General features: G+C 40.3%; 1 protein-coding gene across 10 annotated transcripts in view; it reads left to right on the forward strand.

Moving 5' to 3' along the window:
* OXNAD1 (oxidoreductase NAD binding domain containing 1) overlaps nucleotides 1-24,566 on the forward strand; it is a 35,688-nt gene extending 11,122 nt beyond the window's left edge. For 8 of the 10 annotated variants that reach the window (XM_050938509.1, XM_050938505.1, XM_050938504.1 and 5 more), the window contains 5 exons: nucleotides 3,575-3,681; nucleotides 9,191-9,332; nucleotides 13,106-13,348; nucleotides 22,455-22,563; nucleotides 23,311-24,566. In XM_050938509.1, the coding sequence (XP_050794466.1) occupies nucleotides 3,575-3,681; nucleotides 9,191-9,332; nucleotides 13,106-13,348; nucleotides 22,455-22,563; nucleotides 23,311-23,465 (756 nt within the window). In that variant the 3' untranslated portion in view covers nucleotides 23,466-24,566. Of the gene's footprint in view, nucleotides 1-3,574; nucleotides 3,682-9,190; nucleotides 9,333-13,105; nucleotides 13,349-14,489; nucleotides 14,721-22,454; nucleotides 22,564-23,310 lie in introns of those variants that run through there. The other 2 variants (XM_050938511.1, XM_050938512.1) reach the window with 2 other exon arrangements.

Below are 24,566 nucleotides of genomic sequence, written 5' to 3' on the forward strand. Positions count from 1 at the left end.
TTTAACTCACTTTAGTGTTCAGTCATTTATCTGATGATAGAGTAGGACCACTTTCTCAAACGTTAAATATCTCAGGTTTTTGGTTGTTTTAAGAAATCTTATTTTAGGAGGTATTGTGGCAGCTAAAGCATAAACACATACCCCTAGAATGAGGTTAGTTTCTGCCAGAACCAGGTATAGATGAGTTTGGTACAGTGAGGCAAGATGTATTAAATTAGACATTTACAACTGGATGGCATGTGTTCATTGAGGAAAAAAATAAACTGAGGTTTAATATAGGAAACATAGCATGAAAACAAAATAGTGATATTGGCCACTGAACAACTTTTTTTAACTGTAGCTTCCCCCTCCCCCAAGCCTCAGAAGTAGGGCTCAAGATTTCTAAAATATTTTATTACTGACCATGCAAATAATGGTCTCTTGGCTTCTCTGGTAATTGATTCACCTTATGTCTGTAGATTCCATAATGTAAATGTGTAAATTTATGGCTAAATGCAGGAGGTTAAACTGCATTTTGTACAATAATCAGGCCTATGACATGAGGCAAGGGGAAAGATATGCTACTAATGTAGTGGAGATTCCAGTGGCCATTGTGGTTAAATTGTGTTTGACTGTCTTAAATGGAAACAAGTAAATACGTTAATCTAGAAATGAAAAATAATTTTTCATTTAGAGCGACTGAAAACACAGATTTAATTAAATGAAATGATAAGTTTTAGGTTTGTTTTTTCAACAGTGATCTTAAATATCCAATTATTTATGTAGAATAAATATTCACTCCAAACTTCTCCCAGTGATACTAGTCAGTTACTGGTCTCCTTTTAAAGGTTGCCTTTGTCAACATTTTTTACATGAAGATTTTCTACCCACTTGTTTTGATGACCTTTTTGCTCTCCAAAACCAAAAATAAACTAGACTTTACTTTTGACTTTGGTCAAAACATTATGTAGCTGGGCCAAGATTTTCAAAAGTGACTAGTGATTCTGGGTGCCTGTCTTGCCATAGTAAAAGGGCCTGTTTTCCAGTGTGCTCAGTGCCTGCTTTATGCAAATAATGCCCCTTTAAGGTATCTTGAATTGGACACCCAAAATTCCTAGTCACTTTTCCCTGAGTCTGGTACTTACCATAGGTCTGTGGATAAATCAGATTTTACACTTTTTGGTAAACTGGAAGGATCACTTGTACAGTTAGAAGTGAACTATTTTCAGATAGTCTCTCTGTCGCAAACTTCAATGTGTAACTGGCAGAAATAACTAAGTGTAAAACTATGAAGTAGTAAAAAAACCCTAAAAATTAAACTTTATTTTGAGGGGAGGAAAGATTATGGGTAAGGAATTGGGAACAAGCAATATATTAAGAGCACATTGTATTTGTTAAATCCACTAGACCAGGGTTTCTCAGAACAAATTATTTGGTGGTCTCAGAGTGCAGACACCAACTCTTGCTGGTGGCCGCTCTGACAATTTTTCATAAAACAATTAACTTTAGGAAAAACCAATAAATATGCACATATACACATCCAAAGCATTGTAATTTGTTTATTGGTAGCTAGTAAGTCTGCTGTGAAAAGTGATATTAACATACAAGTATCACTTTTCACAGCATACTTACTCAGCCCTAGCAAGTTTGTGGACAAATTAGGCCCTGGATTGTGTGTGTGTGGGGGGGAGAGGGGGGGCGGGAGGCAGCAGAGCTGTAGAGCCCAAAGCCATGCAGCCAGAGCCGGGGGCATGCTGCCATGGTGCCGAAGCCCAGGGCTGGAGACTGAAGCCCTGGGGCCAGAGCCTGCCTCCCTACCCACCCTAGGACTGAAGTCCAAAGCTTGAGTCTCACTGCCCCTGGGAAGTTAAAGAACTCACCAGCTGCTCCTCCAGTGTTGTGCCCCAGGTGTCTCCAGTGGAGGGCAGGGCCCAACCCGTGCTGGCCAGCCCAGAAACCAACACCAAGGTGGTGTATCCAGGAGCACCAGGGAGGGGGAAGAGGCCACTGCTTCCCTCCCCCACTCCAATCACAGCCCAGGAGGCTGTGGCTGCAAGAAAAGTCAAGAAAAAGTGGCCACAGTGGCTGTGTTTGAGAGTAAGGGGAGAATACTTATTCTGTGAACAGCCTCGTGATTCCTATTGGGAGATTTCACCTTCAGAGATACCATTCTGAACAGACCTTAGTTATATTTCTGTTAGAAAAATATTTTTACATAATGAGGTAACCCAGCAGTTTTCAAACAATAGGTCATGATCCCAGGTGGGGAAAATGTCACTTTACAAAATGGCATCCTTCACACAGCATGACTTTGCATGTAGCTTTTGTGCAAGGACATGCTGTGTGGAGGATGCCATTTTATGGCACAGATTGGCATCTCTGATGTGTGTGACCTCACACTGCGTCTTCCATGCTGTCTGGAGTCATGGGAAGCAATACCTCTGAAAATGGGGTCATACAGTGTGTAATGGTCAGGCCTCATTGGAGGCATCACCTAGTGATTAGGGGTTGGGCCCTTCTTAATGCAGACAGGGATGGTAGGGGAGCCCAGACCCTCCCACTCCACCAGGCTCTAGCCCAGGACTTGTAAGGGTTCAACATTCAGGAGCACCTTAAGGCTGTCCTCCCTGGGACCCCTTTTACCATCCACTTTGTTGTCCAAGTTTTGTTCTCTATTGTGAAATGGTAATAGAAAAAGGTACTAACAGTACCTTCATTGTGTCTGGGTCCAGCAGATAAGCTCATCATCTCTAAAAGTTGGCTTCTGCAGCACCCCTCCTCAGGAGCTGGTAGGGCAGCCTTTTCGCTGCCTGGTAAAACCTTCTTCTGAGCTGTTTGGCTTCCTTTTAAACTCCACCTCAGTCTGGCTCATGCTGTGCAGGTGCGGCTGGGTGGGGTCATCAGAGCACAGAATTGCTCTTTAACCGCTTCAGTTCTAGTGTAAGGTTTCCCATCACACAGAGAAAAAGTTTGGGAACCACTAGTAGTAGCCCCAAATCACCTAACATCCAATTTAGCAAGCACAGTAATAGTCCCATGAAAACTGATAGAACCAGTACCTTGCTGAGTCAGGGCCATTGTGACTGTTTATAGTAGTTCCATTTTAGAGATCTTTGGATATCTGAAAAGTCTTTATTTTGAAAATTACTTTACTAATTCCACTATCATTCAGTTCACACTGTTTGCTTGGTTTGCATGTTATACATTATAGATATTCAGTAAAAATAGCCAGATGGGGATAATGTTGCGTGTTTGTTTCTAGAGATACCTCTTTTTTTTTTTTTAAAGTAATCTAGAATGTATATAGTTCAATTTAATCTGGATGAAAATAATTTAAATTTAAACACAGGTTTAGATTAACCCTGATTAAAATATCCAAAAAATCTTGGCATTGGTGTATATATTTAATGAGGGGTGGTTTTCTGTGTGATTCTATTATAATTTTTTATTATTTTCCCACTGTGGTGGATACGTGGTAATGTTTTTAAATTATGAAATGCTGTAGTTAATGATGCATAACTTCCATGGACGGTCTCAAGCACATTTGCTGAAAATGACACTACTGTACTATAATGATGCATTCTCCTTTCTCTAGGTTATTTCTCCAGCAAAAGTGTGTGGCATCACCAATGAATCTGAAACAGTTAAAAGACTTCGCTTGGCTGTCACAAATAAGGATTTTACTTTTAAAGCAGGACAGTGGTAAGATTTCTCTCAGATTTTTGTGGGGTGAAATTGCTTACAGAAAGCCCAGGATGATGAAATGTTAAAGGAAGATACTGGGTTAATTCTTCTCCATTATATTTATATAACATACTATTTTAGTCATAAATGCTGTATAAAACAGCTGATAAATTCAACCTCGTAATTGTGAGCTATGCTTTATTAAATATATCCATATTCATACAAATAGAAAAAAAATTAAAATTTGACAGTTTTCATTTTGCTTCCTTCAGTGATGACTTCTGGTTTATATCCATTAACTTATTGCTATATTAATATCTTTACACACTACTTGTATTCTATTACTCTGATAGCTAGCTGCACAGTGGAGCAGAGACTGAGTGCTGCAAATTTGAAAGTTAATTTTAATTTGGTTGTACAGTTTTACCATTAAATAATCCCCAAAAGTGATGTTGACATTTGTCCCCCTAAAATTAGATCTGCTGGGTTAGTTTGGGTAGGTGTATACTTGAAAACAAACCCAATTCACTGCTTAGCCCTTTCTGTGGATTAACTGTTATGACACTTCCCCGGGATACCCAGGTCATTAAGGTTCTTTGCTTCTATCTATCTTTAGCATGAAGAATCCTTGTCTGTGCCTTTTAGGAGTCAGCTCCCCAATTCCACTGGCCATGAGCAATGCAAGTATTCCCCTCTAAGCCTTGCAAGTCCCATAGTTACTCTACAGGTAGCCATTGGCACACCCCAATCCTCTAGCCCTCTAATCATCTCACTGGAGTGCCCAGCCCCTCTTTCGCTGGATGCTTGCAGTGTTCACGGATTTGCTTCTTCCAAAGAAACAGTACACCCCAGTTTACCAATTCCACCTCCTCTGCTGAACATGGATCTCTTAGATATATTTATGGTGAAATCAGGAATAAGTTTCTTTAACAAAGCAAGGAGATTCAAAGTAATAACAAATAGAAGTATTGGAAACAAAAATGATTACATATAAAATAAAACCATAACATGCATGCTAGACTCTAAACATAATTAACAAGATATTCTCGTGTCTAAATAAGTTTTGCTCACCCAAAAATCCTTGCAGCGATTTATAGCTAGGCTGGCTGAGATCCTCCTTTTATGAGACAAGCATGCTGTCAGCTTGCCTTCTCGGTGAAGGACTTGGGGGTGTCCTTGCATCCCAATGTATAACAGACCAATCCTTTGTATTTATTCATAAACCAGAGCACCCGCTCACCTAGGTGTTTGTTTCCTACTGGGAATTCCCTCTCTCCTAGATTTTGCAATCTCTTAGCCTGTGACTCAGTAGGCAAATAGGCATCCATTGTGAAGTGTACAATACACAGATGACCAGACAAGGACATAACATACACCTATCTCCTGCCTGAATGGAACATTTCTGAGTTGTCACCTGCCTTAATTCAAGACCTCAAGAACATAATTTTTGGTATAGATATATAACTCCTTAAATATTATCTTTGTGTACATTTCACAGTGAGTATGATGACCAGTAGGCTACCTACTCTCAGTAGGGACGTCAAATGCCACCCTTCAGTGAACTATTATGCATACATCTGACAGATACCTGTAAAAACCTATGCACCCTCTGTGCCCTCTGACAGTTGGCACCAAGCGGTCCCTGGGTCACAATTGCTATTTAAACAATGTTACAGTTTTAGGAGTGTTAGAATTTTTCAGGATCAGGAGGAATTCTATGTTTCAATTCAAATAGTATTTTGTAGGATAAATTATAATCTGGACCTCTCACTCTTGACAGTAAGAGACAAGATGGATGAGGTAATATCTTTTATTGGGTCAACTTCTATTGTTGACAGAGAGAAGCTTTCAGGCTTACAAGAGTTCTTCATGTCCCAGGTCTGAAGAAGAGCTGTGTGTAAGCTTGAAAACTTCTCTCTGTCACCAACAGAAATTGGTTCAATAAAAGATATTACCTCACCCACCTTGTCTCTCTGATATCCTGGGACCAACACTGCAAACAGCTCTCAGTGGTCCTTTAACTTTTTTCTTTTTTTAAGCTTCCTGTTGGCTTAATCCAGCTGGAAACTGCTTTTGCTGGAATCAAAGTTTAACTGCTAGGGTGTTAACAGCATGTGTTACCAGTGTAGTCTTAATATCCAGACTCTTAAATTTAGAACCAGAAAAACAAGATGTTAATTGCAGTAATTTTTGTTTGTGGAGCATTTTGTTGCAGTTTTTGCACGTGTGGAGTGACGCATATTAAATTCTTGCTTGCCAGTCCTTTGAAAAACACATTTACCCATCAAAAATGTTTTAGCAGTTATCACTCTGAAAAATGAAAGGTTTAATTATAATTACTCTTTTCATATTCTTTTTCCTTGAAAGTACTCTGAGGCTGTTTTTTGGCATGGCAACTTCTCTGTACTGGAAGCTATAAACTGTGGTCGTGTTTTCTGAGGAATAATGCCAAGAATCAACAATTTCCTGAATAGAAAAGCCTAACATGTCAGTGAGATGCCAGAGCTAAAGTTTGTCTTCACAGTATTAACACAGAAAATGGAGCTTACATAATCTTGGTTTACATAAGCAAAAGAAGTTGATTTGTTGTCTATCGAGTTACAAAAAATAATTAAAATGAACAAGAAGAGATTTGTTGCTGTAATAAGGAATTTTTGAATGTGATAGATTGTCCATGCATATGTTTGTTTCTAAGTATCATGAAGGGCTGAAGGACAAAGGACCAGTAACTTTAAGCTCATCTTAATACTTCTAACTTATTCCAGCAACTGTTGGATATTTATCTCTTTTCTGAATCTTTGGCTTTAAAAACTTTAACAGACAAAGGAGGATATGTGACTGAGACATACCTATAAGTTTACAAATTCTCTTTCCTCTTTTTAAAGGCAGCATCTTCCCTTATCTTGGCTTCCCCTTGTTGGATATATATATTTTTCTAGAATTACTCCACTTAAACCGTCACCAGTAGTGTATTACTTTGGAAGTCCTCCCATGTCATCTCACACCCTGTTAAAGTAATGCAAGCCTTCAGAAGCAAAAGTCAGTTCAAGATATTAATTACAGCCCATTAAAACTTCTGCTGTCCGTAGTGAGCTAAGTTTAAAAAATTATGTACTTTTAAAAAAAGATACACACTTGCGTAAAATCTTTACTTAAAATTCATGCTTTTTAATAATTTTTGTTTGAATTTGGTGTGATCTCAAACAGGGTTTTAAGAAACTAGTAATTTCCCCTGTCCATAACCAGCATACTTACTTTGGCATGACAGTGGACAGTGATTTGTGGTTTTAAGCGCCCTCCATTCTAGTCTGAGCATTCCAGTTTATTCTTTTCCTATAGAGGGCGGTACAGAGCTTTAGTATCCTCAGTTGAGGTGTTCTTTGGTACAGTAAGTATTGCAGCACAGAATTGGATCACCTTTACTCAACTTCCCAGTCTAATTACTTAGAGCCTGTTCACCAAAGGTGCTGAGTACCCACAGCTCCATTTGAAGGCAATGGGAGCAGCAGGCACTGAGGATATCTGAAAGTCAGGCCCTTAATTTCTCTAGATTAGGCAGTCTCCTCAGGCCTCCTGTCCTGTAAAACAATGTTTCTCAGCCTTTTCAGGTTGGCAACCCAAAAGTGTCACGACCTCCTTACATTTACTATAAAAGAGTAAAAAATGTGTTAATGATAAGCCTATGTAACTTGTGTGTGTTTTTGAGAGATTGATGGAGAATACCTCTCTCTGAAGCGTAAGGGTGTGCTGGGAGTGGAGGAGAAAGATTGTCTGTGCTTTAGATAATAACATTGCCAGTGCCTTGCCCCCTAGCCTTACCCAGCTGCCATTCATAATCTTAGGGATCATAACCCATCAGTTGAAAACACTGCTCAAAAACATCCATGTAATAGAAGCTAAACCACACTCCTTCTACCATCCTCATTTAACTAGCTAACTTAATGACTCATTGTGCATTATCTGGGGCTATTAAAGAAGCTGACACATAATTTTGATCAGAACTGAATATTTACTTTACAGCATTTTGTGCAGGGTGTCATCTCAGGCCTTAATTGACTAACTGGTCATTCTCCCATATTTAGCCGTCTTTACCACAGTGCTCAGTTCACAAAGAGAGCAGCCCAACTGACCTTAACATAAAATTTATAAAAAAGTCAGAATTTTGATATTTGCAGCAGAGAAGTGAGAATATTCTTGACTGCTTAAATATTAAGGCAGCTCTCTTTAGGAGTTTGAAAAGCACCAATAGAAGATTCCGAGTTAAAACCTGATTTTCAGAGATGATGGAACACTGCAACTCCCACTGACCTTGATTGATGCCCATCACTTCTGAAAATTACCCCTAGCTTTCTGAAGTTATTTAAACTGAACTATGAGGTATCTGTCTCTTTCATTTGTGAGTGCAGCTGGATGAAAATGGAAGAATTTTAATGTTGAGCATTGAATTTGACTTTTAGCTGCTCTGAAAGTAACATGACCATATTTTGCAATATGATGTGAAGCACATTTACTAAGACTCCAAATATTTTTAGTAGGCTTCTTATATTTTTTGATATATTGTTGTTCTGTAGCTTTACTAGCATCATTTGGGAATGATCCACGTGCACGTGATCCGATGGCAAAGGCTTATCTTGTAACTTGCCAGCCACTGATATACCTAGCCTTTTACAACATGTTATTTTCTGAACCTTAAGTTCTTAGGTGTGTGTTCTAAATTTAGTTTAGACCAACACACATTATAAAAATGCTTCTTGTACATTATCAAAATGTTGTATGTCACTAGAGGGTGCTGCAGTTTAGCATGTAAAGCAGTATCACTTCTTTTAATGGCATTCATTTTTTGTCATATAAAAATAAATAGGTATGTAAAGAATTTTTTAACAGTCATATTTCTTACTCTCAGAAGAGTGCATGTATATGTAATTAAAATCTGTTTTCCAATCCCTTTCCCAGTAAGGTACAATAGTTTGAAAATCAAAGGGAGTATCTGTGATGCTGAAAACGGTGGGAATGGAGTCTGGACCATATTGACTTTTTAAATACATAGCTAGACTTAAATAAATGACTAATAATGTAAGATAGTAGTACCCCTTTTTATACATTGCACTTAAGCCTCAAGAACAACCTAGAAATTTGCCAGTATAATACAGATGTGTTTTACTTTTTGGCAATCTGGAAAGAAAAAGAAATAATCCTGCCCCTTTACAGTCGTAAGTGAAAAGAATTCTGATTTGATAGCATTACTCAAGCTGTGTGTTCGAATGCCAAATGCTTCTTATTGTTAAGCTAGTAGTAAAAAGTGGTTACTCAACTTTGTAAAAAAGTTTTGTTCAGTTATTTTGTTATCAAAATATACAAATACAAAAACTGCTAGTGTACTCTCTCTGTTGGGTTCTGAACCTTATAGAAATCAAAATGCACATGTTTTGAGTAGCTGAGATCAAGCCAGCCATTTTGAATTGGAGGAACGTTGGTGAACGTTCTCTTGCCTTGTTTTTAAAGTTTCTTTTATTTAACTATTTCTTAGGGTAGATTTCTTTATTCCTGAAGTTGCCATAGTTGGTGGGTTCTCAATATGTTCCAGCCCTGGTCTACTGGAACAAGATGGAGTATTGGAACTGGCAGTAAAACATACTGTACATCCTCCTGCTCACTGGATTCACACTCAGGTAAATGATACCTGCAGATGATTACACACTGAACAAGTCATTTTTCACCTAGAACTTGATTCTGTCCCATTGAAGTCAGTAACAAAACTCTCATTGACTTCATTGAGTAGGATATGGGCCCTTATTAATACACAATTTCTAAACATCTCATTTAATTGACCTTAACATTTATCTTAAATAAAATAATCTGCTTTGTAACAGGCCGTGAAATAACATAATATGCATGTGGTAACCTGAGTCTAAAGTTGTGATCTTCTAACTTGTTGGTGCCTCTCTTCTGAATCTTAGATACAGCTCTTGTTATATTACTTAGCCATATCTAACATCCTGTATTTGTGGAACTTTCCAGCAATCATGTCTAACTGAAAGGTCATAGTTAGTAAGTTTAAATGTTTATACAGTTACATATGGTTGACAGACAAAAATCATGTTATAAAAGGGACCCTTATGTCAGTAAAACATAATCAGTAAACCAACACAATACTTCAGAGATGACAACATCCCAATACTCTGGATTACACTTTGAGACAATTTAAGGCCTTTTTTTTGGTCATGCTAAGAGTAGTCTGATTCTTCCCCCCCCTGCTGTTTTGTGATGGGTACTACTTGAGGACTTGGAGCATTTTTATCATACATTCTCCTATTTACCACAGTTTAATTATGGTCACAAGATTTCCTTCCACGCTGTCTGTTCAGATATCATCCTTCCTACTTACTATCCTATGCCTATTGTCCATAGTTCTCTAAGTGTGGCTGCAAGGTCTAGGCTAACAGATTCTTCCAAGGTTACAGCCATTGCTGCTCTGTTTATTGACCAGAAGAGTCACAGTAAAAATCAAACAGTGAGAATCCCCAGGTTGATCCTAACCCAGCAGTCACCATGTGACCTTGCACTACACTTCTGCTGCTGTTAAATCAGGTTAGTTTCATGCATCACTGGACTTTAAATGAAATGACTTGTTTTGAAAGGCTGTGTAGAAAATGTAGGACCAATGTCATTGGCTACACCTTTAATGAGAGTACACAGGGACATTTCCTATTTCTTTGGTGTTGCTCAGTAATCCTACTGAAAGCCTAACTAATCTTCCATCTCTGCAGCATCTCTGAAGCTGTTATCTGTCCTTAACACCACTATTGAATTTTCTAGGTGAATTCACAGGAAAATACTCAGTTCACCTGTAAACTAGTTCAAAAGCTGGTGCTGCAGAAGAATCCTCAGAATATGAACTGTGTTTTCCATTAAGCAAGTGGTTTATTTCTGTAATGAGGAAAGGAGAAGGAAAAAATGTAATAACCTCATTGAATCCTATGACACTTATTTGGTAGGGAAGCTATGAGACTTAATTGATTAAATTTAATTTGTAATGCATATTGAGATTCCAGATTCTAAAGGAAGCTTTAGAAATGCTAAATATTATTTGTCATATTTACTTATTGCACCTGATTTTTTCAAATTGATTTTTTCATAATTAACCTTTAATACCTTATTTATAATAGTATATTTCATCCTCCGTGTTTCCAGTACACTTTATAATCTTAACAACTTCAAGACGACACACTTCTGTGGATAAAGTTGTAGCGTAGTTTTTTTTGCTGTTGAATCCATCTTTTTCTCTCAGGCTATGCCATTGCAATGCAATGCTTGCAATTTTAGTAGAATATGCTAGTTCTATGCTACAGGGTGATGCTTCCCCACCGAATCACCCCAGAATTAATAGTCTTCACTAACACGGTGACTCTTAATAATAAGCTTCTTCTCTAATATGTTTTCCATTAGTATGGCTGCATAGGTGTGTCTTTCTCAGCTGTCAGTCAGGTTATTGCATTGGTCCCTGAACTGCACAGGGGGCTGCTGGTGTAAAAAACAGTTGCCTAACTCAGAGCCCCGTCCCCCTCCCCACCCTGAGGCCTGACTGTGCTCATTCTACAAGAGGCCAAGATGGTGAGGGATACAAAGTGGACAGGGGCGGGCACTTTTGTCTCTTCCTGTTTTATTTACTGGGAGAAAGTCTGTCTACCCCTATTCCAGGTACTCCTTGACCTCTTCTGAGGCCTGGAAGAAAGAAGGTGCCTCTGTGAGGCATGGAAAAATGGAAAGAGCTTGCCAGTGTGCTGGGAAAAGGAGGAGGAACTGGGCTCAAAAACAAGGCATACAGATTGCCTAATACCACTTGACTGGAACTCACTCATTTGTCCATATTACACAATGCAATTAGCAAGGAAAGAAACTTTTTTGGTTTTAGGGTGATGATGGTAGTTAGTTCATGGGCCTCCTGCTTCCTTACAATCCTAGTTGTGTGTAACACACTGCTTCAAATGATCTTCTTTCCCCATCTTGGTACAGGTAGTCTTTTGGGGCTTGGACCTTTACCAAATATATGCCTGTCACTGATGGAAATCCACTCTTCATGGTAGACCTGGTTGAGACAATGTCACTTAACTCTAAGCCCAAGATTTGCCTTTTTGATTTTGCTGTACTTACTGTTTTGTAAAGCACTCAAGACAGTAATTTCTCGGTCTGCTGGAGCCTGACAAGTGTCTAGCTTAATCTTCAGGTTCACTTCATAAATGGTTTGTAGTAGTAGTATCCCACCAAAATGACAAATAAGGGTCAGTCTTCTAGCCTCCTGTCTCAACATTTTCTTTTTTGTTTTTTCTCACCTTAACATGAAGTGATTTGGCCTCGTCTGCTTCAATTGCTATGTCCTGATAATAGAAGAGACTTTCTGGAGGCAGCGCTTCTTGTCTGTGACTGATGAATTGCTGTTCCTGGTGGATTTTTTCCCCCCTGTTCTTGTATTTTTACCCCTCCTCCTTTTTCTGTTTGTCCCTCTTTCCTATTTGTTCTTCCCCATTTATGTGGTCTAGAGTAAAAACATATGATTCTGATCAGGAGTTCTGTCTTCTAGTCCTGGTTCTGCTACTAACTTGTGACCTTGGAAAACTTGCTTAATTTCTCTATCTCAATTTCCCCCTTCATGCAAGGGTGTCAGTCTGGAATTGAAAAAGCTTCCTCATATTCCAAGAGGACATTACCCCAGTGTGATATACTCAGGGCACTTTCACTTTTCCATGTATTCGACTTTCTTTGCAGAGTTGCTCTCGGAAACTACCTCTGTTTGTATACGACTGGAATTTTGATTTTGAGGGGGAAAGGGTAACATTTTTACCCTGTGGTTTTTGTAGTTGTTTAATAAAGCAGATAGAAATATCAGTGTAAGAGACATTTCTTTAAGGGGGTTCTCTCCTTTTTTGGAGTGGCAGTGGGGAAGACAGCCCTTTTTAGGTCCACACAAGTGCAGCATGACTTCTTCCCATGGCCTGGGCTCCTTTCCCCTTAGCAGAGCCTTTCTGAGAATAAGGGTCCTGGACTTAATGGGAATTTCAGACTTTAACCTTAGGTTTTCACTACAACACACATTTTCATTGTGTAAAAATCCTAACATGAATCACTCCTTACTGTGAAATATCCTGCATCAGCCCTCATCGGGGAATGTCATCAGTCCTTTATCAGGGCCGTGCCTTGACCTGAGGGCAAAAAATAGGCCCCTTCAGGGCACTCAACCAACTGACTTCAGATAACTGGGTTAATTCTGAGTGTGTGTTTTTAAAATACTTGAGCTTTCCTTCATGGGTAAAATATGTAAAAACTAACAATGATGATCTTATTCTGAAGCCCAGCTTATCTTATGACTTAGTGATGTATGAGGACTTGTATTTTGTCCTTTGCTTTTAGTAAAACTTAAAATATTATCTTTTTTTTCTGCCCCTAGTGCTCTCTTGACTCAGAAGTGGCTCTGCGAGTGGGAGGCAATTTCTTCTTTGATCCTCAACCTGCTGACTCCCCTGTAAACCTTGTGCTGATAGCAGGGGGAGTAGGAATCAACCCATTGTTTTCCATACTGCTACATGTAGCAGATTTTCATAGAAATCAAGAGAGTGAAAAAAATGGGTATAAAATGGGAACAGTGAAGCTGTACTATAGTGCAAAAAACACAAATGAACTCTTATTTAAGGTAGGTAGAAGGAAAGTAGCTTTCTTGAATTATTCTTTTCAGAAGGCTTATTGTTCAGTTGGTTTGTATCAATGTAGTGAGGAGAAGTGCTGCTTGGAGACCAGGCCCCTCTTGTTCCAATTGCTCTACAAAAACAGAACAAAAAGCCTGTCCCTGCCTCAAGAAGCTTATATACCTTTTTTCCTGCTCCCATTGACTTCTGTGGTGCAGAATCAGTGTAAATTTTGTGCCTTTCCCCTTTATTGCTTAACTTAAATACCTCTGATTTGCTTTCTGTTTGGGAACATCTGACCTTATGATCCCGTTTAATGGTTGCCAAAGAGACAATTGAAAGTTAGTCACAGGTTGTCAAGTTGATCTGTAAAATCAGTTCTAATGGAAAATGTCTTCTGAAAAATTCTTGCTAAAATTACACACAGGCCCATACATGTTCATGCATCTTCAAGATGCCCACAAATGCAAAGATTACATAGTCAGGAAGCAGCATCAGTACATGCAGGGGAACTTCTAAACTAATATAGTCTTGTGGCATTAACCACAGTTGCAGTTAAAGCACAAACATTTCCAAAATAAGCCTTCCAAATTTCTAGTCAAAAAGCTATGATTCTTGTACAGATCTAGACAAATTACCTCCTCAAAGACAATTAGCCAATTTTTCAAAAGTTGCATCTTATTTTTGATGCCTCTGAGTACTCTTCTTAAGATACTGATTTTTCATTCTTTTCAAGAGCACTCCTTGACTTTAGTTGGAGGTGTGGGTTCTGATCATCATCCCTGATAATCAGATCTTTGGTATTTTAAGCTGAGTATATGAAACTCGTGACCACTCTTGAAAACAAATTGTATAGTTATACGGATGGAATTTCAGAGAAGCTAGGATTCAACTTTTTTCAGATTGTTATTCACATTCCTGGCTTGTACAATAAGAATTTATCAAACTGATCAAAATTGTTGCTTCAAAAAATTTTTGCTCCATGTAAACTGTAACTGAATGTTGAAGTATTACACCCTGTTGAGTGTGTCTGTGCACATTGAATGGCTGAACATATTTATTGGTATTGTTTCAAAAGATTTGGTGAATGTAGTGCTAATGACTGTTGTTGGATTGATAGCCCTGCAGATTGACGTCCTTTTCCCACAGAACAGCAACGTGTTATGCAACGTTATTTTTCAGCATGCAGAAGAGGTACAGATATCCTGTGTGAAGTGGCAGTGCAAGTTTGCCAACAGTATCCCACTAATGTGTATCAGAATCCTGGTCCAGAGATTAAAGGGTTATTTGGTCTCCTTTGGCTACATCTGGGTGTAAAAATTGTATGGCGGGCCATGAATGCTCACAAATTTGGGGGTGGAGTGCAGGAGGGGGTGAGGGCTCCAGCTGGGGGGGTGGGCTCTGGGGTGGGGCCAGAAATGAGGAGTTCAGGGTGTGGGACGGGGCTGTGGGCTTGGGCAGGGGGTTGGGGTGAGAAGAGATGCAGGCTTTGGGGTGGGGCTGGGAATGAGGGGTTGAGGGTGCAGGAGAGTGCTCCAGGCTGGGACTGAGGGTTTGGAGGATGGAAGGGGGATCAGGGTTGGGGTAGAAGGTTGGGGCCACCGGGGTGGGGGGGCCTCGGGTGCAGGCAGGCTCCGGGCAACACTTATCTCAAGCAGCTCCCGGAAGCAGCATCATGTCCCCCCTCCAGCTCCTACGCGGATGCACAACCAGGTGGCTCTGCCTGCTGCACCGTCCGCAGGCGCCACCCCCCCACGCACACAGCTCCCAGAAGCAGTGGCATGCCCTCCTACAGCTCCTACATGGAGGCGCAGCATCGGCCAGGTGGCTCTGTGCACTGCCCCGTCCACAGGTGCCATCCCTGAAGCTTCCATTGGCCACAGTTTCTGGCCAATGGGAGCTGTGGGGGGTGACGTTTGGGGCAGGGGCAACATGCGGAGAGCCCCCTGGCTACCCCTACATGTAGGAGCTGGAGGGGGGATATGCCACTGCTTCTGGGAGCCAAGTGGCAAGCCCCTGACCCCGCTCCCTGGCCGGAGTGCCGGAGCAGGGCAAGCCCCTGACACCACTCCCCAGCGGGGTCTTGGAACTGGAGTAAATTATACATAGGCCATTAAACAGCTGTCATATCGTCATGACTTGTTCATTACAGAACTGGGCTGGATTTAGTGACCTAATGGTGAAAAGTTCTCATTAACAATCTGCTCATTGCTATTGATACATTAAAAATAATACTATTTCAACCAGTGGAAAGAAAATTTTTCATAGAAGTATAGTGTATTTTTATCTCTATGCTCTGCCTTACTGATGTACCCTGTATTTTTTTTACAGTACCATTGTTGACCTGCTATGTCAGACATGCCAACCCTCCCTTATTTTCAGTATTCTCTTGATTTTTCAAAAAAGTAATTACAAAATTACTATTCCAGGCTTAAATCTATCATTTTTGCAAGTGCACACATATATGTATAATAAAAAACATATGCCTGTGTCACTAACAACCACTCAGGTCCTACGAATATAGCAAATAACATTGTGGCTACTGTAAGGATCAGTAGGAGGCAAGCCATGATGGTTTAGAATGGGTTGGGGCCCTGCTGAATTAACTGACCAAACCACAGGCTGTGTGTTTTGCTCTAGCTGCCCCGTGTATACCGTGCTGGACTACGGCCTTGGCTACACTGGCGCTTTACAGCGCTGCAACTTTCTCGCTCAAGGATGTGAAAAAACACACCCCTGAGCACAGCAAGTTACAGCGCTGCAAAGCGTCATTGTAAACAGTGCCCCAGCCCTGGGAGTGCGGCTCCCAGCGCTGCAAGCTAATCCCCACGGGGAGGTGGAGTACCTGCAGCGCTGGGAGAGCTCTCTCCCAGCGCGGACGCCGCGACCACACTCGCACTTCAAAGCGCTGCCACGGGAGCGCTCCCGCAGCAGCACTTTGGAGTTTTGAGTGTAGCCAAGCCCTATGTTAATGTGCTGTAGGTACCAAGAGCACGCCAGGGGGGTCTGCATGGGGCAGTTAGAGCACAACACGTAACCTGTGCTGTGGCCCTACAGATAATCACTGGAGCTTGTCTTCTATTAAACCCTTACCAGGAAGTCTGCAAGGGAGGAGAAGCCAGAGGGGTGGGATGAGGCAATGACAGTAGAGAAGGAGAGAAGGAACATTACAGAGAAGAGGGCAGGATCATCCTGGGAAGGAGGTCCAGGGCGAGGACTGACCAAGATAATTGAGGGCCCTAAGTGCCTGGGCAGCTTTCCGCTTCCCTATGCCTGCCTTTGACCATAGACATGGAGGGGATGGTGGAGGTCCTGGTTTCTTTTAGGTGGAGGGGAAGGGAAGGGAGGTGGAGAGAGAGGTTCAAGCAACTTGCCTAATTTTTTTTCCATAAACATCTCAAAGTCTCAGAGCAAAGTTGGCATCTCTACTATGTTTTGATTATGTCTGGATGAAATAAGATGAATTTTATAACATTTTTTTAAAATGTAACTTTTTTTTATTTGGTTACATAATTTTCACACCCTGAAACACCAAGAGACTGAGAATTTCTTGCATAATTTGAAAACACAAAAAGTCACTTTTTTTGCATGAAATTTTATGTGAATTTCAAATAACTGGATTTGGTCAAATTTATACTGAAGAGTTTTGACAAAATTAAGAAGTAGAGATAGTAGCACAGGGCTGAGAATAATGCTTCCTTATATCAGAGGGGGGTGCTAAGGATAAAAAACATTAGCAATTATGAGGTGCTCAGAATTTGCTAATGCTAGGTGTGTAAGTACCTATATAGATTTGCTTCAAACAACATTTAATTGCTTCTGTTTTCCTAACTCAAAAATGTGAAAACACAAATTAAATGGGGGGAAAAATCTGTTAGTTCTGAATTTTTGCCAGCCCTAGTTTTGATCAACTATCATGTTGCTGGTACATCTCATAATACTATGTTGGTTGTTTAGTATAATATAGTCCTTGTGATAATACTTTGCCATCATCTCAGTGTTTATGTGACAGTCTAAGGATTGAGTAGTATAGCACTTGGATGTACGGTCACTGATAACACTGTTAGTGTCAAATCAGCACAGCTTCCATAAGGGAAAATTGTCTCTCTCTAATGACTTAGGTTATTTGAAGAAATCAGTGGCTTTTGGTCATAAGTGATTGAAGAAAATAAACACTAGGTAAAGGGCAAAGATCTGTGTGGATATTAAAAATGGCTGATCAGTATGATCTGCTCCTCTGAATCTAGATAAGTAAATGGATTGAATGCCTGAGGCTGATGTCACTACTGAGTTTGGTTTAATATATTAATGCCTTGGGGGACGTAGACAATGAATGGGTGAAACCTCCAGGTGAAACAATATTTTGGTTTGCAAAGACTGAAGTAGAGGAAACTCTCAGATGTATTTAAACACATTAGGGGATTGAGCAGCAAGATGGCTGATGTACAGGTTATCCAAGGTAAAATGTAAGCCTGTTAGTATAATATTGTCTAAAGTGCTCACCTCTGCCGGTAGATTCTGACTTCTATTATTCTCCTGAGTGAGAGAAAGGAAGTCAATCTATGTGGGTCACTGAAGGTATCTACCCATTGCATAGCCAAACTAGAATAAAATAATTTCTTGCATATGAAATTAGTAAAATAATGCAGGAGCTGTTGTGACATTTGGCAATGATTTGCCCTCATCTAATGGAATGTCTGAATGTTTGATCACAGCACTTTAATAATATAGTTACAAAGTCAAGGAAAACAGCTATAGGAATGTCAGGACTACTTTTATCCAGTGATTGTATAGTGAGGTTGTTTAGTATCTCAGGGACAGGAGTTACGGGCTTAATATATTAAACTATGCAAAGAACTGATGAGTCCCTCTTCTTAGTTACTAAAACCCTGTTGCATACAATGAAATTAAAAGGCAAGATATTTGGATATAAAAGGTAATGTTTCTTACTGTGTCTGTAAGAAAAAAACCTGGAAACGGTGTGATGCTTGCCAGCAAGCCCTCTGTTTGTCATGTCTATTTAGATTACAAGTTCTTTAGGATTCAGACCATCTCTCACAATGGGTCTGTATAGTGTCTAACACTGCAGGGCCCCTCATTGGGGCCTATAGACTTCATTGTAATACAAACAATAAGCAATAAATTGGGGGGGGGAGTGGGTAATTACATGATCCTTGTTTCTCAGTTGTGCTAGGCAAGTCAAAATTAATCAAATCTTATGCATCCAGTTGAAAGGTGAATTGTCTGCAGGACTCAGTAAAGAATTTTCTTTCTACACGCAGTGTTGCATAATTAAGCCAGATGCATCCTGCATGGCAGAGAAGGTGTTTGCTTCCACTAAAGCATCTGATGTTCTTTGCTGCTGGGGGCAGAATAATACACTTGCACCAATAGCTTCATTCAGTAGAGCAATTACTAATGTTCCTGTGTGTTTTATAAATAAATATATACCATTTTTAATGGGGATGGGGGTGTCAATACTTTCTAAAAAAATCTTTTTTCTGCAATTTTGTGAGAGCATAGCCTTTATATTTGAGCATTCTGCAAGGGAACAGAGTGTGATAATGAGCTGTGACTAGAGATTGCATTGCTACATTTGAATGATTTATTATGTATGCTCTTTCTTCATGATCTCTTGAAATTTATCGTTCAGAATATGTATGAAAAATCTTTGATAAATACGTACACCGGGATGAGGCACACATGATCATTGCTTGGCACTCCTTGTTATCATGAGACAGCTCCATGAAACCTTTAGTGCTTCAGCAAGGATACAGAGGACCCTTTAATCCCCAAGAGAAAATTACTTGCGAAGTAGACCTTCCTTTCTATCACCTTGTCAAGTTACAGTAAATCATTGCTCTGACACTTATTCTTTTGCGTGCTCTTCAGCAACTTCATAGGCAGTTACTGTTGCCCAGGTCTTTGAAAATGTAGCTCTATGGTATGTTACCCACTATATACATTATACCATATTAATGTAATTACTGCCAGTCTCTGCTTAAATAGCTGTCTCAAGTTTCTTTTAATGTGAAGGTGACTGTTCTTCCCCTCCCATCTTCCAGTCATTATGAGAAGAGAGATCTTTTCCCCAGTGGGGGTCTCATTGTCCAGCTGCCATATCCATTTTGTACATTAGTTGTCAACTGGCAGATTCAGACAGACAATAAAAAAACAAAACACCTTTGATGCATGAATGCTGGGGAAGCACTGCCTTTCTCTGCACCAGGTTTTGGCACTGAGATGTGTGCAGAATCATGGCCTGCACTCCTTGAGAGTGAACATCCAGGCAATATGTGTACAAGTAAGAGGAAAGCCTGTGAATCTGCTTGGGAACCTGCTTAGCCAGGTCCTGATGTCTCTAATCTTTGGGAGAAGATCTGACTCAAAAGTACCCCAAAACACTGCACCGTTCCATATTATTGGCAACTTCTGTTGAGAAGATGCTCAGGGAAGTAAAAATGAGTCAGTACGAGGGCTATTGGCAGAGTGGTTTGCAGAATTGTCTGTCTGTAGGCCTTATCCTATTTGAAGTCCTCTTACTTTCATGAGCACTAAAGTTCACCCCAAAATTAAAAACAAGTCTTCAAAGTGAGTTCAAGAACTTCTCTGGTTACCTCTCTGAATATACACTGGAGTCAGGCTTGTTCTCATTGACTGGGAGACCCATGACAGATTACTCATACTAGTGGGTAAACAAACAAATGATAAAATAATCCAGGATACTATATCACAGAATATAGTTCAGTTTTACTTCATAATAATCTGGCAAATATCCTATAATATACTTTCTTTAAAATGAATTTTGTAGAGCACTGCTAATGCCTTTTACAGTTATGAAAACCCCAAGTAGCTTAGAATCTAGATCAGAGGAGGGCAAACTATGGCCGATGGGCCAGATCCAGACCACCAGCTGTTTTAAGCCAGCCCTGGAATTCCCGCTGGGGAGTGGGGTCTGGGGCTTGCCGCGCTCCGCTGCTCCAGCCGGGGAGCAGGCTCGGGGGCCTCTCCATGTTGCTTCCAGAAGCGTAGGAGCTGGAGTGGGGACATGACTGCTGCTTCCAGGAGCTGCTTGAGGTAAGTGCTGTCCAGAGCCTGCACCCCCGAGCCTCTCCCTGCACCTCAACCCCAGCCTTGATCCCCTCGCCTGCCTGCCAAACCCCTCAATTCCAGCCTGGAGCATCCTCCTGCATCCCCAGAGCCCGCACCCCCAGCTGGAGCCTGCATCCTTTCCTGCACCCCTGCCCCAGCCCTGTTCCCCCTCCCGCCCTCCGAACTCCTCGGTCCCAGCCCAGAGCACCCTTCTACACTCCAAAATCCTCATCTCCAGCCCCATCCCAGAACCCTCCCCCCACAGCCTACTCCCCCACCCCAGCCTGGAGCCCCCTTGCGCATCCTGAACTCCTCATTTCTGGCCCAACCCTGGAGCCCTCACCCCCTCCTGGACCCCAACCCCAATTTTGTAAGCATTCATGGCACGCCAAACAATTTCTATTCCCAGATGTGGCCCACAGGCCAAAAAGTTTGCCCACCCCTGATCTAGATAGTAACTAATGAAGTCGTAGTTGTGAAACTTCATTACAGCACTGGTCTAGTAAATTTTCACTGAGAATTGGCATGAGGCCACTGGGGTTTTGGTGAAAATGATCACACTTGTGGATTACAGAATTGAGAATTAGTGAGTTTCTACTCAGGGTATTAATAGGATTAAAATTTATCCTGTAGGTATGTCATAACCTATTCCCAGATTTGGACCTTAGCGTCCAAAATATGGGGGCTAGCATGAAAACCTCCAAGCTTAGTTACCAGCTTGGACCTGGTAAAGCTGCCACCACCCAAAAAATTAGAGTGTTTTGGGGCACTCTGGTCCCCCCAACAACCTTCCCTGGGGACCCCAAGACCCAAATTCCTTGAGTCTCACAACAAAGGGGAATAAACCATTTCCCTTCCCCCCTCCAGGTGTTCCCTCCCAGGGTTCCTGGAGAGATATACAGAAGCAAGCTCCGTGAATCTAAACAGAGGGATTCCACCCTCCCTATATCCAGTCCTGGAAAACAAGTACCGAGAGCTAATCTCTCTTCCCCCCTCACCCAAAGAGTATGCAAAGTCAGCCTAGTAAATCTAACACACACAGATTTCCCCCTGACTTCTTCCTCCCACCAATTCCCTGGTGAGCACAGACTCAATTCCCTGGAGTTCCCCACTAAAGAAAAACTCCAACAGGTCTTAAAAAGAAAGAAAAATACATAAAAATGGTCTCTCTGTATTAAGGTGACAAATACAGGGTCAATTGCTTAAAAGAAATATGAATAAACAGCCTTATCCACAAAGAATACAATTTAACACATTCCAGCAACTACACACATGTAAATACAAAAAAACAAACCTATAGTCTTCCTATCTTTGTACTTACAACTTGGAAACAGAAGATTAGAAAAGCAGGAGACAGAAATCCTCTCATAGCCGAGAGAGAGTACAGGCAGAAGACAAAAACAAAGAATTCCCACACAAACTTCCCTCCACCCAGATTTGAAAAAGTCTTATTTCCTGATTGGTCCTCTGGTCAGGTGTTTCAGGTTACTCCTTTCCAGGTAAAAGAACATTAACCCTTAGCTATCTGTTTATGACAAGGTAGTTCTGGGTTTTTTTTTAAATAGGCCAGTAACATTACCAAGGGGAGGTGGTTCCAGGCTTGGACCGAAAGGTCTGGACAACTGAAATGCACAACTTGTTCATTTTAAAGTAAAAACATCAGGTTTCTGGAAGGTGGAGGGAGGAAATGGGGACCAGTTTGCCTTTTTTGACAGCTTCACAGCTGCAAGAAGAGAAGCCACAAACGAGCGGAAATAGTCATAAGATGCAAGTGTGGTTTAATTACAAACAGTTGCAGAAACAGAGAAAAACATCAGCAGTATAATTGGTAGCATATTCAGATTCCAGATAAAGAAGTCCTTAAAAAGTTCTGGCTTTTTAAACTCAAACCATCAAATTCTTAAATAGAGAGAATTTGATGTGCAGAATCTTAGCAGATAATACAATCAGCCGTGTTCTGTGCACACATCTGCTTTGATTTAATAGATTCTGTGGTATGACCAAGTATGTTTGACATTCCAGAATAATATCTTTGGTTTGATGAACGAATTTCCTGGAAAGATCACATGCAGTTTCCATGTTACTCAACAGAGTTCACAAATCTGTGAAGAACTTCAGCCATATATCACTGGTACGTACTCTGGTGATGCCTAGAGATGTTAAAGTAATTGGTTCAGTGGGAGTTCTGATCGTAGTGGTGTTCAGCCTATACTTTTAGAGAGGTTTGATGTGCATAATGTTTTATAATATCTGAAAAAAAATTATCATACAAGATGGGGTAGAAGCCCAGTGGATAATTGGGAAAATTTGTACATGAAAAACATGAATGATTTAATTGTATGTACTTTTTGGTCCTCTGAATCATCTCAAGTATGCTTGCACAAGTTCTGTGTTACACTTATGGCTGAATTGCTTCTACTTGCCGTTAATTCTTATTTACACTTCATACCCAGTCCTCTCCTCTGTGTGTTCAACACTTGTATTTACTTTGCTTAAAGCCGTAATGACAAAGTAGGATAAACCCACAGCCTTTAAGGTGTCCTTGGCATGGAGAGAGAGAGAGAAAGAGAGAGATCTATTCTCAACAAAATATGGGATATTTTAGTTGTACAGTATTGTGTTACTGTTAATGACAATTGAAGAACTAATGTCCTGTAAATTGACACTGCTTTCTTAAACACTATCTAAGCTTTCAGGTGACTAAGTGGTTTTGAATGCGTGCGTGTGTGTATGTGTGGTTTCCTAACTTTAGAGGGCCGGCGTGAAACACCAGAATCACTACTCCATGTTAGAAACTTTAAGCCACTGCCTTTTGACTGTATAAATATCTGTCTTCATATGAATTTCTGTTCTTAACTACGTGTGTTCTCTTTGGTAGAGGGAAGAATATCTGAAAAGGAACTAGAAAAACATGTGTCTAAGGATACTTTATGGTACATCTGTGGTCCACCTCCAATGATAGAATCTATATCCAAACTACTAGAAAACTTTGGTGTTCCTACAGACTGCATTTACTTTGAAAAGTGGTGGTAGCAACAGCTACTTAGCAGAAAATAAAAACTGAAAACAACTAATCTATGTATTTTGGTGAATAAGAAGTGCCTGAAATGCACAGAAGATGGACTTTACTATGACCTCACTGACTGCAAGATTTCACTATACACACATGAAATCTTTACGCACATGAAATCTTCTTGTATCTAGTAACAATTCCTAAATTATCCTATAATGCACTCTGATTTGGGTCATTACTGCTTTTGGAAAAAAAACTGTATTTTATATAAAAGACATGAGCCATTTGATTTTTGTATTTCACTCATTTGCTACTGATTTGTGTAGTACTTTTTTTTTTGTTAATTAGGCAGCTTTTTAAACATTCAAATACTATTTTCATTACGACTATAACTTAACTTGCAATTAACTAAATATGTAAAAATGACCAGATGTAATCTGTAATGTATTAATTCTGACCATAATTTTGTAAGCTAAGCAAGGCCAGATTGGGTCACTAGTTGGTGAGGGTCTCATCTCCCAGCTTTTGCAGATAGTGATATTGACACAGTACTAATATTGGCACAATTCCCGGAGTCCTATTTAGATGCTGCAGCCTGATAGGGTGCTGTTTTCCTGAGACTACTCTTCTTTGAATGAGATGTAAAACAGGTCTTGACCACTTCTGGGTATTAAAGATCCTATAATATTTTCAAAAGTCTAGAGCAGTCTCACCTCTTGGGCTAATTCTAAATTACATTCTGCTTACCTAAACTTACTTTTATTTAATTGGATAAATTTACCCATTCACTTTCTGTTGTACAAGGGGAAAAAGCCATTTAGAAGGACTTCTGTATGCCACTGCCAACTGTGTTGGTGGTAAGTGAAAAGAGCAGTATATTCTAATATGAGTATAGTTTGTAATTATGTGAAACATTTTGAGGCTAACAAAGTGCTAAGTAAATTGCATAATACAGTAGAACTTCAGAGTTATGAACTAACCAGTCAATCACACCTCTCATTTGGAACCAGAAGACTCAAGCAGCAGCAGAGACAAAAAAAAAAGCACCGAGTACAGTACAGTACTGTTAAATGTAAACTACTAAAAAAAATAAAGGGAAAGCTATATAGTAAAGTTTCAAA

Source organism: Gopherus flavomarginatus, chromosome 2 (assembly GCF_025201925.1).
Source record: "Gopherus flavomarginatus isolate rGopFla2 chromosome 2, rGopFla2.mat.asm, whole genome shotgun sequence".
Lineage (NCBI taxonomy): Eukaryota > Metazoa > Chordata > Testudines > Testudinidae > Gopherus > Gopherus flavomarginatus.